Here is a 14787-nt window from a genome sequence, read left to right as displayed (position 1 = left end):
GAAAGATCTAATCAGGAAACGGAAAACCATGGGAATCTATACCGCAGCTGACAGAATAGAACTAGCCGAGCTCTCGAAGTTAATCAATAAGCGTAAGACAGCTGACATACGGCAGTATAATATGGAGAGGATCGAATACGCTGTAAAGAACGGAGGTAGCCTGAAAGCAGTGAAGAGACGTCTTGGCGTGGGGAAAAATCAGATGTATGCACTTAAGGATAAGCAAGACAATGTCGTCACAAATAGGGATAAAATAGTCACAGTGGCCGAGGAGTTCTATAGGGATCTGTACAGCAGCCGGGACATACAGGATAATGCCGAACGAGACAGTAATTCATAGGAGACAGACATCCCACCAGTAACGACCGAAGAAGTAAGAAAGGTTTGAAAGAAATGAAAGGGGGAAAAGCACCTCGTAAGGATCAGATAACAGGAGACCTCTTGAAGGATGGCGGAGAAATTGTACTTGAAAAACTGGAAAACCTGTATACGCAATGCCGGATGACCGCAATGGTACCGGAATCTTGGAAGAACACGAACATCATCCTAATCCATAAGAAAGGCGACATGAAGGACTTGAAAAATTACAGGCCGATCAGCTTACTGTCAGTCGTCTACAAGGTATTTACCAAGGTAATCGCTAACCGAATCTCTGAAACCTTAGATTTCAGTCAACCTAAAGAACAAGCAGAGTTCCGTAAAGGTTATTCAACAATGGACCATATTCACACGATCAATCAGGTGATAGAGAAGTGCGCTGAGTATACTGAACCCCTATATATGGCCTTCATAGATTATGAGAAAGCATTTGACTCGGTCGGAACCCTAGCAGTCATTCAGGCATTACGGAACCAGGGGGCAGATGAGCATTATGTAAGAATACTAGAGGATATCTACAATGGGTCTACAGCTACCATCATCTTCCATAGGGAGAGCAGTAAAATACCTATAAGGAAGGGTGTCAGACAAGGAGACACAATCTCTCCAATGTTATTCACAGCATGCCTACAAGAAGTATTCAGACCGTTGGATTGGGAACAGGTGGGAGGAAGGGTTAATGGAGAATACCTCAGTAACCTCAGATTTGCTGATGACGTTGCCTTGCTAAGTAACTCGGGGGACGAATTGCACAGCATGCTTTCCGCACTAGGCGAACAGAGTAGACCCGTGGGCCTGAAAATTAATATGCAGAAAACTAAAGTAATGATCAATCACCTCGGGACAGCACAGCAGTTTGAGATAGGTGGCGAGGCAGTGGAAGTGGTAAGCCAATATATCTACTTAGGCCAAGTTGTTACCCCAGATCGCAACCATGAGGCAGAGATAATTAGAAGGATCAGAATGGGCTGGGGTGCATATGGCAGACATTCTCAGATATTGAATAGCAGCATACCATTGTCGCTGAAGAAGAAAGTGTATGACAGCTGCATCTTACCGGTGCTCACCTACGGGGCAGAACCTTGGAGGGTCACTAAGAGGGTTCAACTTAAATTGAGAACTACTCAGCGGGCAATGGAGCGGAAAATGATAGGTGTAACATTAAGGGACAAGAGGAGAGCGGAGTGGGTCAGGGAACAAACGCGTGTTAAAGACATATTAGTAGAAATTAAGAAGAAATGGACGTGGGCAGGGCATGTAATGCGAAGGCAAGATAACCACTGGTCATTAAGGGTAACAGAGTGGATCCCTAGAGAACGCAAGCGTTGTAGGGGGCGGCCGAACGTTAGGTGGGCAGATGAGATCAAGAAGTTTGCGGGGATAAATTGGTCACAGTTGGCCCAGGACCGAGATAATTGGAGAATCATGGGAGAGGCGTTTGCCCTGCAGTGGGCGTAGATAGGGTGGTGATGATGATGATGATGATGTGCTTTTTTGTTGTGCTGTTTCCTTTCGTTGTACCGCCCACTCCTGCTTAAAGCCTTGCCCAAAGGTTAGCAGTACCCCTTTAAATAAAAAAATAATAAATAAATAAATAAATAAATAAATAAATAAATAAATAAATAAATAAATAAATAAATAAATAAATAAATAAATAAATAATAAAAATATATAAATAAAAAAACATAAATAAATAAATAAATAAATAAATAAATTGAGAATGTATGACACTTTTGTTGCATTTGCATTAAACAATATAGCTTTCTTAAAATATTAGTCAAAATTTAAAACTAAAAGAAATTACCTCCAATCCACTCCACGCTGTGAAGCTGGTTAGAAGGCAAAGCTTTAAACGACACCCGCCACAATTGCCTACGCGACGTCACTTGAATTCACATACCTGGCTCTACAAAGAGCGAAACCAGAGATTCTGCTACCCGTTACCCGGAATTCGCGGGGCGAAGTCTCCCAAACGCCGGAGCGTCGGCTATGGCCGGGCTAGAGCGTAGAGCGGCGGACGACGCCGGCGCTGCAGGCCTGCCGTCAGTCGGAAGTGAGACAAAACGGAGAGGAGTGTCTTTCGAAGGGTGAGACAGCGGAAGCTGGCCATCCTGATGTGCTAGCTGGAGCTACACCACCGCGCAGAACAAGCGTAAACACCGAAGCAATTCGGCATGTTAACTTAGTGATTCCCATTTACACCGATTTAAACTAGTTTGTTCGGCAGTTTGACTATTGCGAGAAAGCTGAGGGAACTTTTATAACCGCTATTGATTTATTGATTGATTGTAGGGTTTAACGCGCCGACGCAACGCGGGCGATGAGGCGCGCCGTAGTGGAGGGCTACGGATTAATTCTGACCACCTGGGGATCTTTAACGTGCGCCGAAATCTCGTACACACGGGTGTTTTTGCTTTTCGCCTTCATCAGAAAAGCCGCCGCCGCGGCCGGGAATCTAACCCGCGACCTCGTGCTCAGCTGCGCAGCGCCTTAGCCACTGAGCCACCGCGGCGGGTTATAACCGCTATTGGTCAGAATCAGTTTCCCCTTTCACCTTTTGTTATACTTGTTAAAACACAACCAATTTAGGAAACGTGGTCCCGTTTGTGGAAAGCAGTGCGCGAAAGGTAGCGTTTCTCTAGCGGCCAAACATCTGTATATGGTTTCTACATTTCATTTTCCCGCCCTGCAAACCAATCCTCAACGTATCGCTTCTGTACGACCACTTATTTCCGTCCGGCCCGGGTTACGCAGGAAGTGCTTTCGAACAAGCCATGCGAAGGAAGCGCGCAATGCACGCGAAGCCCGCCAGAATAGGCCAAGAACAAAAGTCGCTAAAGCAGACGACAAAACCGTCCCTTCAACGCAACCGCCGGTGAGAGCCGGCATCTGCGCTTGGGGAAACCTAGATAATACCGCGCTATCGCCGCGCCATATACAGTGTGTGAGAACCGGGAGTGAGAACCGCCCTACCCCATCCCATCCGCGTTCGGAGTTTCTTGTCCCGCACGCCACAAAGGAATCGTTGGCAGGTGTAGGTAGAAAGTTTGCTTTAAAAGCTTTCGCTTTGGTGGAGTGTATGCCGTCCCCATTCATAATGAGCTTTGATGAATAAGATTTTGAAAGAATGCCGTTTGGGTAGGTTTGAGGTTTTTAAAGAAACGGGCCTAGAATAACTTAACTTAAGTAACTTAAAGAATAGTTCGGGAGATGTACCATATTTATGCCCCGTGTATCTCACGTTTTCTTCATTCTCTCTCTCTACGTCTCCCACCCTTTGTTTCACTCATGTCTTCCTTTTCCCCTCTTCTTAGCCAAATTTGTCTCTTTTCCCGTCGGCGTTCTTACCGCTAGGTCTCGTGGCCCACCACTGGACCACGCTTCAGCTATTTGTTACCGAACTGGTGTGTCACTCTGAAAGTTGTCGGCCATGGACGCGTGAGCTATCTGTGCTCCCCAAGTGCCGTGGTTGATCATGCTGGGTAATGTACTGTACCAATGATTCGCGTGTCACTAGTGCGTTACCAGTAATTTGTAAGTCACTTGTGGTTTGTGATATCCATTTATGACTACTGCCGTTTTGACCTATCCGTGACAGTCAAGTACCACATGGGGGCGTTCCAAGTAAGTACCAGGACGTTTTGGGTCACCAGTGAAATTATTCAGATATGTGACTAGGTGTCATTGGTATTTTCAGGTTACTCGTACTTTGTGCTTTACAATAACTCAAAGAACCCACCGGCGACTCACGGCGTGGCAACGCTACTTCTCAAGACAGCAGTGCATGTTACTAGAGCTTCACTGGTTGGTCATTAGTCAATGGTTGGCCACGGGTGTCTAATGACCTATAGGAATGCTGTCTGACTGGCACTATAATGGTGGCCAGTCAAAGTGAGTCAAAGTAAGCCAGTCAAAGTCAAAGTAAGTCAAAGTAAGCCAGTCAAAGTAAGTGACGATATTCAGAAGTACGTTTCTGGGTAGATAATAATTTAGGGTAATTTTGGGTGATATGTCTCATGAATTGTTCATGTGACATGACAAAAGTTCACCCGCCGTTGTATATACCCAACCTTTAGCCTGTGTCATGGCTGTGTGCTGCTCAAGAAAATATCGTTTTAGTAAACCACACTCACCGGTGGTGCATTCATATTATCTAAGTAGCTAGAATGAACTAGAAATGTTTTTATTAGGTAACGTGAGTAACTTAACGTGTCACCCTTAATGGGCGGTACAACGTGAGATATTTTCAGAGAGCACCACAAGATGAGAAGGAAACAAAAGCAACAAAAGAAAAGCAGACAGAATTGTGCTTGTAGTTATAACAAGCCTTTAGGGAGTTTGCGAACTCGGGAGGCGAGGTTGGACAATCGGACAATTTCACTGAATAGCCCGTAGGCGATGTAAGTAATTTTAGATTTCAACAATGTTTGCATCAAAAGTGAAATCAAGTAGTATTGGTCAAAACAACTCACCCACTTTGCCCTTAGTTCGTCTTCAAGGCAGGGAACATTTTCCTAAAAAACGGTAGTAAGTATTAAAGGGGATAGCCTTTCTTGCATCACATAAAAGCTCACTTTTTTGTCTCTCTCTCTGTCCGTCGTTTCCACCGCCCGAATAAAGTTGAAAGAATTGTTCATCGAAACGTTTATGTAGTAAAACGTTTCCGAACTATAAATCTGGCGGCAGTGTCAGCATTGTTCAACAAAAAAAGTCATAAGCATATTTCAGGCGAGACATAAGCACATAAGTGACAGTTACATTGACCATTTCATAAAAAACGCGTTTGGTGGACCTTTTCGATAGCAAATAAAATAAAACGCCCTGAAAGAACCGTTTTGACTTAAAAATAAAGAAATCGCTTCTGGCACCACCGGTGGCAGTACCCTAAGTTCTACGGTAACAAATGGTTCCGGTAGTAGATGGCGCGGATAGTGGAACGCGGCAAAATTGAATTGACATGAGCAAGTGGGCAGGTGATATATGAGAAGTCAGGATAGCTGTTGGTCAACAAAGTGGATACCTGGAGAAGGCAAGCGTAGCTGAGGGCGGCAGAAAGTTTTGTGGGCAGATGACATGAAGAAGTTTGCGGGTAGAAATTGGCCGCAATTAGGACAGCATTGGGAGAAATGGAGATATATGGGAGAAGCCTTTGCGCTGCAGTGGTCGTAGACAGGCCGGTGTTGATGATGAGCAAACTTCTACTGTTTTCATTGCGGCAGGAACAAAAAAGGATGAGTGTGAGAGGTTGGCGGCAAAGAGGAGAGAGGCATTAACGTGGCAGGGTGGCACAAGACTATCGTCTTGCGACGACGTTTGCAGCGAACTGAGCAGATACGCGGGCAATTAATATGCTCTGCGTGCTGGCTTTATCATGCTGCAGGAAAAATCCAAAACATTGAAATACGCTTATATCCATCGAAATTTCATTCGAATACATGTGGATGAGGCAAGCGAGTAAATGTTTCTAAAATGTTGCCGATGAAGCAGTATACCTACCCCAAAAATAAAACCACTTCTTAAATATTTTTGCCGAAGTTCCTAGAGACCAAAGAAAGTCACTTTGGGGAAGCCCTGCATTCATTGACCCATTTTTTTGGTTCTTGTACCCATGTTCTTTACATACGCTGCTCACGGCTACAGCGCTAGGCAGACCTCACGGGAAGGTTGCATCATTCGGTTCGTTATGCCAGCACTGAATGAAAACGGCCTTGGTAGGGACGAAGGTTTCATCTGCTGCATTGTTCAGGCAGCCCAGTTTGCGCTGTCATTAGGTACATTAAGCCGGGTACGTTGAAATATCTATGGAACCAAATCAAAACTAATTATTTGTGCTTGTCGTGTGAAAGAACAGCCCTGAATAATGCGAAATGAGCAATAATTGTGTGCTGATTGCTGGTGCATTTTAAAAATTGACTTCAACCGACATTGACGCCGTCACTGCAGCATTCTCAATCCGCAAAGAACCATACTTTGTATTCGCCACGTTAGCCACTCGTTTCAAAACACGTTTTAAAACACTGCAGCATTCATACTAACCTGGAAACTCCTTTCTTGGAAGCGTTCACGACAAAGGTCAATTTTCTCGCACACGCTTCGCACGAACTGAAATGTTAAAAAAAATAAAAATAGGTTCTTGGTGAACTAGAGAAGAATTTAGAAGTCAACTGGTTGACATGCATCGCCATTTCGTTGTGTCTGTAAGATGTGCAAGACAACAACAAAAACTTGTGATTGATTCCTCTTTCATAGGAATCGGTAAAACACGTAAGTGAAAGGGCCTTCACAGGACCACTTGGATCTTAAAGGAACCTTCTTCATGTGCGAAGGGTTCGCGAGCCTGAACCCGCCAGATAAAGTGACGCCGACACTCAAGAAACAAAAAATAACCTGTTTATTTCGAGAAAACAAAACAAAAAATGACATTCCCAGAAACAGCAGCTTGAAACACGTAACGGTCAAGGGAACAACGCGACAGTGGAGGGTGCCTCAATTCACGCGCTCCCCCGCGCACACGAAGGCGCTGGCATCGAGGCGCCAATGGTCGGTGTTCATTATCGTCATGACGCGCTACTTCGCTTCCCCTCCTCTAGACGGGAGCGCCACCTTAATAAGGAAGGGCATAGGGAAGGGCAGAACGCGCGTTCGTAGAGCCGCTCACGCCTCCGTTCAGAGCACGACGTACCGCCCGTTGTGGCGGGAGGTGAGCGAGTTCGTGAGCTCGAATCCGGAAGTCGCCGCGACGTCACTTCCCTAACGGATATGATGTCAGTGAGATCTTGGTGTGCCAACGTGCCTTTGCTGTAAAACGATCCTACATTAAAAACTATTAGACATTAGCTAACCCTGTCCGCCACATACAGCGTTTATGATAACATTTCTTGTGATGCAAATATTGTGTAAAACACAATCGGCAGCCTGCACGAAAGGTTTTGAAGAACTGTTGAAACTTGACCAACGGGAAATTCTGCACAGATTTAGTATAAGTTCTACGGGCTCCTGAGATGTAGGTAGAGGGACAAATACCTTAAAATTCAGGACTGGTTACCGGGAATGCGACCGCGGGAATCAGGTCACCTATAGGGAGAGACTAGGAGGTACGCCTCAGCTAGTCCCACAGCCGCATCTCCAACGCAAGGAGGGCGCGTTTTACACTCACAGCACAGCATTGCCTTTGCTCAGGAATAAATATAAAGGAAGGAACCATTTAGACATAGTTACACCCGCCCCAACTAAAGCAATGACCTTGTTTCATTCACACATACTGACTCCTCCTACTGTGGCTATGCTGACCGAATACCCGATTCGTCAAGCTGACTGCCCATGACACACCCCTTTTGTTCGCACTGCTAGTTTCTCGGTGTAGCGGGGGACAGCACATACGTAGCTACTACCAGCGCGGTGGGAGTCACGAGGTTGGAGATAGGCTCCTTTCGGGGCTTCTGAATTGGTACAACGACCAGTCAACAGTGATAGTGGCAATGCTGAGGTTGGCTCCACATTCTTCGCGTGTTCCGCCAGTCTCGTGTGTCTGGACTATAGGAGCATATCGGCTGCTGTGCCACATTCAACAAATGCATAACAAATACATACGTGAGGGTATGTTGTTAGTCTGGATCCGGCGTCACAACTTGGCATATTCTTTCACCACTTCCACTAACTCGCCCCCTATCCCAAACTGCTGTGGTGTCCGGAGGATAGTGATCATTACTTTTGTTTTCTGCATATTAATTTTCAGGCCCACGGTTCTACTCTGTTCGTCTAGTGCGGAAAGCATGCTTTGCTATTCGTCTCCCGAGTTACTTAGCAAGGCAACGTCATCAGCAAATTTGAGGTTACTGAGGTATTCTCCGTTAACCCTTACTACCACTTGTTTTTACTCCAACGTTCTGAATATTTTTTTATAAACATGCTGTGAATAACATTGCAGAGATTGTGTCTCCTTGTCTGACGCCCTTCTTCATAGGTATTTTACTGCTCTCCTTATGGAGGATGATCGTAGCTGTGGACCCATTGTAGATATTCTCTAGTATTTTTACATAATGCCAATCTCCCCCCTGGTTCCGTAATGCCTGAATAACTGCTAGGATTTCGAGCGAGTCAAATGCTTTCTCATAATCTATGAAGGCTATATATGGGGGTTCAGAATAATCAGCGCACTTTTCTATCACCTCATTGATCGTGTGAATATGGTCTATTGTTGAATAACCTTTACGGAACCCTGCTTGTTTAGGTTGACTGAAATCTAACGTTGCAGAAATTCTGTTAGAGATTACCTTGGTAAGTACCTTGTAGACGACAGACAGTAAGCTGATCGGCCTGTAATTTTTCAAGTCCTTCATGTCACCTTTCTTATAGATTAGGATGATGTTCACGTTCTTCCAAGATTTCGGTACACTTGCGGTAATTAGGCATTGCGTATACAGGTTTGCCAGTTTTTCTAGTACAAGTTCTCCGCCATCCTTCAAGAGGTCTGCTGTTATCAGATCCTCGCCAGGTGCTTTGCCCCCTTTCATTTCTTTCAAAGCCCTCCTTACTTCTTCGGTCATTACTGGTGGGATGTCTATCTCCTCTAAACTACTTTGTCGTTCCGCATTATCCTGGATGTCCCGGCTACTGTGCAGATCCCTATAGAACTCCTGGGCCACTGTGATTATTTTATCCCTATTTGTGATGACATTGCCTTGGTTATCCTTAAGTGCATACATCTGATTTTTCCCCACGCCAAGACGTCTCTTCACTGCTTTCAGGCTACCTCCGTTCTTTACAGCGTATTCGATCCTCTCCATATTATACTGCCGTATGTCAGCTGTCTTACGCTTATTGATTAACTTCGAGAGTTCGGCTAGTTCTATTCTGTCAGCTGCGGTAGAGATTCTCATGGTTTGCCGTTTCCTGATTAGATCTTTCGTCTCCTGTGAAAGTTTACCAGTATCCTGTCTAGCCATAGTGCCACCGACTTCTACTGCACACTCCGTGATAATGCGTGTAAGGTTGTCGCTGGCTTCCTGTGTCGTAACCTCGGCTTCCTCGTTAAGGGCGGAATATCGGTTCTGCAGCGCGATCCTGAATTCTTCTACTTTACGTCTTACTGTTAGCTCATTTATCGGCTTCTTTCGTACTAGCTTGTTGCGGTCCCTCCTCAAATCTAGCCTAATTCGAGAGTTTACCATACGGTGGTCACTATACCTTACCCTTCCGAGCACTTCCACATCCTGCACGAGGCCAGGGTTATCGCATAATATGAGGTCTATTTCATTTTTGTGCTCCCAATTCGGGCTTCTCCAGGTCCATTTCCGACTCTCCCGTTTACAGATGAAGGTATTCATTATGCGTAGGTTATTCCGTTCTGCAAACTCAACTAGTAGGTCCCCCCTGCTATTTCTACAACCCAGACCAGAGTTCCCAACTGCCTTTTCTCCAGCCTGATTCTTGCCTACTTTAGCATTGAAGTCCCCCATAACTACGGTATACTGTGTTTTTACTTTAGTCATTGCCGATTCCACATATTCATATAAGCGTTCCACTACCTGGTCGTCATGGCTGGATGTGGGGGTATAGCTCTGTACCGCCTTGAGCTTGTTCCTCTGGTTGAGCCTAAGTAAAATACCTGGAGCCGTTTCGATAATGCTATAGTATTCTTCTATGTTGCCAGCTATGCTTTTATTGACTAGTAATCCCACAGCCAGTACTCTTCTGTCCTGAAGGCTACGGTAACATAGAACGTGTCCATTTTTCGCAACACTGTAAAGGCTTCACCTGTTCTCCTAACCACAGTAAGCCCTATGACATCCCATTTGATGCCCTTTAATTCCTCGAACAACACCTCTAGACTCGCTTCACCAGATAAGGTTCTCGTGTTAAACGTTCCCAGGTTGAGATTCCAATGGCGGCCGGTCGGGGTCCAGGTATTCTTAGCACCCACTGCTGCGTCACAGGTCTGACCGCCGCCGTGGTCAGTTGCTTCGCAGCCACTGGAGACAGAATGCCGTGGGTTAATTGTGGCCGTTATGGGCCGTGGCCGTTACTAGACCAGGGTGGCCAATTTTGCTCTGGTGAGGGAGTGTGTTACCGGCAATGGTCGCCGGGGTCAGGCCACACCCCAAGCCCCAACTGCAATTCCATAATTGCACGGTTTTTTTTTGTGTGGGAATTGTCCGGCACCGGGATTCGGTACCACGGTCTTTCTACACGCGAGGTGGGTGCTCTACCTCTAATCTCTTCCTCTACGCCACCGCTGCACTGCACGGCGGTGCAGCGGAAACTCAAAAGTTGCCCGGTGGCACATACCGTAACATTGTTCTCTAAACACGCAGCTTATTTTCCTCCCGCGGGGGAGACTGAGCTGGGTCCCGGGAGTCTTGCAAACGAGAATGCGTTCGTGCTTTCTGAGTTGGCTTTTAAATACACGTCAGGGTATTAACGCACTCTAGAAGTTTCGGAATTAGAATTACTTCGGGGCGGGGACAGTGGCCTGCTAAGAAAGAGAAAAATAAAAAAATTCCCCCGCACCTCCCCGAAGGGAATCGTGCAGAAATGCGAATGCATTGGGTGCACCGATGAGTGTGTTGCGAGTAATGGCGTAATTAATGACGAGAGTGTGAACGTAATCATTTATTCATCAGCACCTGTTTGTGTTATCGTTGTACCTGACGGCAACAATCACTGCCTTGTGATCGCTAAAGTGCACGGTCAAAGCGTCTTTGAGAAGCATACGCGCGTCACAGTTTCGCGTAAAGACCAGATCAATGCAACTCCCGTGAATGGTAGTTGGGCACGTGGCGAAGCCGGCAGAGAGACAATGCATAGAGTGCCTGGTCTGCATGTACTCGACCAGCCACTCGCCACTCTTCTTGCGCACGTCAACGTTGAAGTCGCCAACCAAGACTATGGGGTCAGAGGGTTTGGAGCGCACGCGCACACTTTCCATAGCCGCGTCCAGCTGCGCGGCAACGGCGTCTCGAGCCCCCGACTAAGAAATGCATTCGCATTTACGACGTCGACGACGACGAATGCAGAACTACGAGGCGCGCGCTCACGTGCGCTCGCGCTGGAGGAATGCAGGCGCACGCCGGCCAACGGAGCGAGACAACCCCCGGCTAATAAATGCATTCGCATTTAAAAGTTGCCCGGAGGCACATACCCTAACGTTGTTCTCCAGACACGCAGCTTATTTTCTTCCCGCGGCGGAGACTGAGCTGGGTCCTGGGAGTCTGTGCGAACGCGAAGGCTTTCGTGCTTTCTGAGTTGGCTTTTAGTTACACGTCAGGGGATAAACGCGCTCTAGAAGCTTTGGAATTAGAATTCCTTCGCGGCGGGGCCAGTGGCCTACTAAGAAAGAGAAAAATAAAAAATTGCCCGGGGGCGCATACCCTAACGTTGTTCTCTAGGCACGCAGCTTATTTTCTTCCCGCGGCGGAGACTGAGCTGTGTCCTGGGAGTCTGTGCGAACACGAATGCCAGGCTGCATTACCATAATTTTTTTATCAAACGGCTCGTAGCAAGACAAGTACCAAATATTGTTGCCCGCTTTGTAATCCAACAACGTTGAGAGGTGACATTTACTTGATAATGACCTCAGCTATTCACTTGTGGTCTTTGGTGCAGAGAAAGGGTAGCTTTATTCTGCCAAAGCTTATTTCTGAAGGTCTCCAGCACGTCTACCAAGTGTACCTGGTATTTTCAGCCAGTTTCCACCAGTTTCGGTTTCATTTTTGCGATTCGAAATTCGTATTTCAAGCTACTACGCAGTTAGCCAACTAGAAGCCGATTTGCCATGGCACCTCCGTTGCCCGCTACTGTTCCTCGAAACAAGTACACCGCTCGTGCTTCCAGTTTACTCACACATTGGTTCTGCGATAACTGCTTCAGCTGAAAGTCTAAAGATAACATCAAGTCATCGGATATCATTTCACACAAGGAGAATGTTTCCAATTGGCCTTGAACACCGGCAACTATTCGACGGCCATTTTTGTTTCTGTACGAGGGTACTTCCAGAGGTATAGGGTTGCTTCTCACTAGAACTGCCTATTCTAACAAAGTCTCAAACAGGCTTGCTATTGTTTCTTTTCGAACTTCTTAGGTAGCGCTGCAATGTAGTAGGCCGCTGCAAAGTAGTAGGCTCGTGATGCTGAACTCACTTCATAGCATCATGGCGGCTTCGGGAAAGCTTACTAGGCACACTTCTAGCACATGGCACCTTATTCCTACTAGCAGGGCTACCTTAGCGATTCAGAACATGATAATAAACAGCAAATGAAAGTTCCGACTTATAGGTGATGATCAGCCCTTCAACCAGCATCCACCACCAAGTTTGATTTTCCACTCCAAGTGGATTTCTTGGCATCGCTTGCTCGCCTTCAATATTGTGCTGGCCATAATCATTGACAAGGTGTTTTTACATCACATGGGAACTAATTGGGGCATTTAGTAATGTCAAACCACCAGATTTCTTCCAGAGAACCATCCAAAATAGCAAAATTTGAAATACAGGTTGGGCTTCACCACAAGGCACGGGCACCACACGTGCTAACCTTTTATTATATACCCCACAAACTGCAGCGCGCAACTCATATTTAGTAGGATGGGTTTTTGACATGTTTACATACAAAACGTGTATACCAAAGTTTTCCTTATACTGAAGGTTTAGTATACATTTCTTTCCTTCATTTTCTTTTACGCCTGGACAAAAATTTCGTATTTGATAATATTTTGCGATCATTATTTCTGAAAACATTATAAAAACTGGTGTCGTTGGAAAGCACGTGGAATCATCGGCGATTTATGTCACTGCAGTGTGTGCCTAACCACTTATAAAGCACAAAAAAAATGTTTTGTTAGACCCCTCAAAATCGGTCAATTCTCCGATAATGAATAGCAGCCTACCATTGTCCCTGAAGAAGAAAGTGTATGACAGGTGCATCTCACCGGTACTCACCTACGGGGCAGAAACTTGGAGGCTCACTAAGAAGGTTCAACTTAAATTGAGAACGACTCAGAGGGCAATGGAGCAGAAAATGATAGGTGTAACATTAAGGGACAGGAAGAGAGCGGAGTGGGTCAGGGAACAAACGCGTGTTAAGGACATATTAGTAGAAATTAAGAAGAAATGGACGTGGGCAGGGCATGTAATGCGCAGGCAAGATAACAGTTGGTAATTAAGGGTAACAGAGTGGATCCCTAGAGAAGGTAATCGTAGCAGTGGGTGGCAGAAAATTAGATTGGCGGAGGAGATCAAGATGTTTGCAGGAATAAATAAATTGGTCCCAGTTGGCACAGGACCGGGGTAATTGGAGAATGATGGGAGAGACCTTTGCCCTACAGTGGGCGTAGATGGGCTGGTGATGATGATGATGATGATGATGATGATGATGATGATGATGATGAAAATTTTAGTCTGGTCATCAATGCCTGTTCTAATAGTTTTGGTGCTCGCGGTATAAAAATTGGTCGCACATTTTGCATTAAGGTTGGGTTGTTTTTCAGGGAAATTGTTGTCACTGCAGCATGCTTATATGAAGGCGAATATTTTTTATTCTGTGCAGCACTTCTCGGTCTTATTGCTTCTGTATGTATGTGTGTTTGTATGTATTGGAGCAAGTGTAACTAAGACCAAAGGGTGCCAAAACTGTATTACGTGGTGGTTCGTAGTCAGGTCTGTGCTTAAAATATGCATGAAATGAGTATGATATATCCGAAAATATTGTACATATGGGTGTAAAGGCTCGTAGACTAAAATGTGGAGATGTTCATGATGGTGGATGAAGAGAACTTTGGATGGAACGCGACTGTAGCTTGAGCCGAAGAGCATGCTACGTGAGTGGGCCCCTCGTGCACACACAGAAAACATCAGGGCCTTGCTCAATGCTCGTAGGCTCTGAGGTCACGCACTGTACCAGATGAGCTTTAAAATCTTGATGTCTGGAAGATAACTTAGATATTTGGCTGCGAACCTAGGTTCATCTCCTAAAAACAGTGAAGGGTGTACTGGAATGTTGAAGGTATATATTTTAGGGAAATGTCGTTTTCTAGCCTCATTGCAGGATGTACAATTAATTACACATGGAGGACGGAGAGCCGGCCTCACACCTGTCACAAACTAGTGGGAGTACGCCATTAAATAGATATGCGTGTTGTAGGGATTCTTCCCTGTGAGCCATCGCGTCGCGGCATTAGAGTTACCGCGCGCCACCTCTCCTGCCATCTGTGAACGCACGGAGAAAAGACTGTGCGATGGAGGGGGGCGTGGCACGTATTGAGCCCGCTGGATAAGCGCAGTGGTGCTGCTTAGCGGGAGGAGTCGCCGCCAGGGAGTGCCGCCAGCCATAAGAGACAAGCCACCGCCAGCCACCTTCAAGGAGCCCGCGCGGCAGCCTGCGGTCGCCGTCCGTCCCGTCGTGCCGTAAGCCTCCG

General features: G+C 46.1%; 1 protein-coding gene across 1 annotated transcript in view; it reads right to left on the bottom strand.

The window, feature by feature from the left end:
* LOC144164828 (uncharacterized) overlaps positions 1 to 14787 on the bottom strand; it is a 59550-nt gene that overhangs the window by 23120 nt on the left and 21643 nt on the right. Inside the window, exons 3-4 of the mRNA XM_077695090.1 lie at positions 6415 to 6480; positions 4851 to 4892 (exon numbers count right to left, since the gene is read on the bottom strand). Coding sequence (XP_077551216.1) covers positions 4851 to 4892; positions 6415 to 6480 — 108 coding nt within the window. The remainder of the gene's footprint in view (positions 1 to 4850; positions 4893 to 6414; positions 6481 to 14787) is intronic.

The sequence above is a fragment of the Haemaphysalis longicornis genome, unplaced genomic scaffold (assembly GCF_048455015.1).
Source record: "Haemaphysalis longicornis isolate Haplotype H1 unplaced genomic scaffold, Haemaphysalis longicornis Haplotype H1 scaffold_14, whole genome shotgun sequence".
NCBI lineage: Eukaryota > Metazoa > Arthropoda > Arachnida > Ixodida > Ixodidae > Haemaphysalis > Haemaphysalis longicornis.
Note: the sequence above shows the minus strand (reverse complement) of the source record. Positions and strands in the feature narration are given on the sequence as shown.